This window comes from Plasmodium cynomolgi (genome assembly GCF_000321355.1).
Source record: "Plasmodium cynomolgi strain B DNA, scaffold: 1434, whole genome shotgun sequence".
Taxonomy (NCBI): Eukaryota; Apicomplexa; class Aconoidasida; order Haemosporida; family Plasmodiidae; genus Plasmodium; species Plasmodium cynomolgi.
The window spans coordinates 177-1107 of record NW_004193257.1 but is presented as its reverse complement, the minus strand read 5'-3'; the positions used below and the strand labels follow the sequence as shown (position 1 = coordinate 1107).

The 931-nt window shown below is 23.3% G+C and overlaps 1 protein-coding gene across 1 annotated transcript; it reads right to left on the bottom strand.

The window, feature by feature from the left end:
* Positions 1–263: 263 nt before the first annotated feature.
* On the bottom strand, positions 264–710 carry PCYB_007720 (hypothetical protein; the record flags this gene model as incomplete). The annotated part of the gene is made up of 1 exon (XM_004228193.1): positions 264–710. The coding sequence occupies one exon, from the start codon at positions 708–710 to the stop codon at positions 264–266; it is 447 nt and encodes a 148-aa protein (XP_004228241.1).
* Between the last annotated feature and the right edge of the window lie 221 nt (positions 711–931).

The window sequence follows — 931 nt, the reverse complement described above, 5'->3', positions numbered from 1 at the left end:
CACGCTTTGAATTATATTACCTTCTGATTGATTACTTGGTAATGGAGAAGCTTGATCTGACATACTTTCTTGTAATAAGCAAACATCTATATTAATTACAGGAATTACAGAAGATAATGTTGGAAATTCATTTTTATCTTTGTTTGGAATGTAATTCCTCATATTTTCTTTAAACGATTTTACTGCAAGACAGGTTTTATCTGCAATGGAATTGCTATTATTACAAGTTTGATAGTAATACTGCTTCATACTTGTATATAAATCTACACATTGTTTGATAAATTTTTACAAGAGGTTCTATTAGAATCACATTTATTATTTAATATTTCTAGAATAACATCAATATTATGATTAAATATTTGTAACATTACTAATTTTTCCGTGTTATTCCAGTCCTTATAAAGATCCAAATCAGAACAGTCATCGCTTTTGTTTTTTTCCTTTTCTATCGAAGTTGATGCATTAAAAATACCTTTAATAGAATCTTCAGAAATTGTAAGTTCCTTTATTTCATAATATAACCAATAGTATATATTGTTACAATATTTGTCAAAATCGTCTTTCTTATAACTAAGACTATGTAATAACTTCAAATTTCTTAAATATTTTATACAAATATCCATTATTTCTGGGTATGCAAGAATATCATTATAATTTTTAATGTTATTATTGCATAAATATAAAAAAGGCATTTTATCCCTAACATTCATATCTTCATCAATATTATACTTATTCCAAATATATTTTAAAAAGGGATCCTTAAAATAAAAATTAAAAATATGTAAATATGTATATGATTGTTTTAAGGAAAACAAATTTCATGACAAAAAAATTAATAATATAATAACATATAATATGCTATACGTAAATATTTTGCATATTAATAATAAACATACATTCTCCATTTGTGAATCTGCCATTGCAATAAATT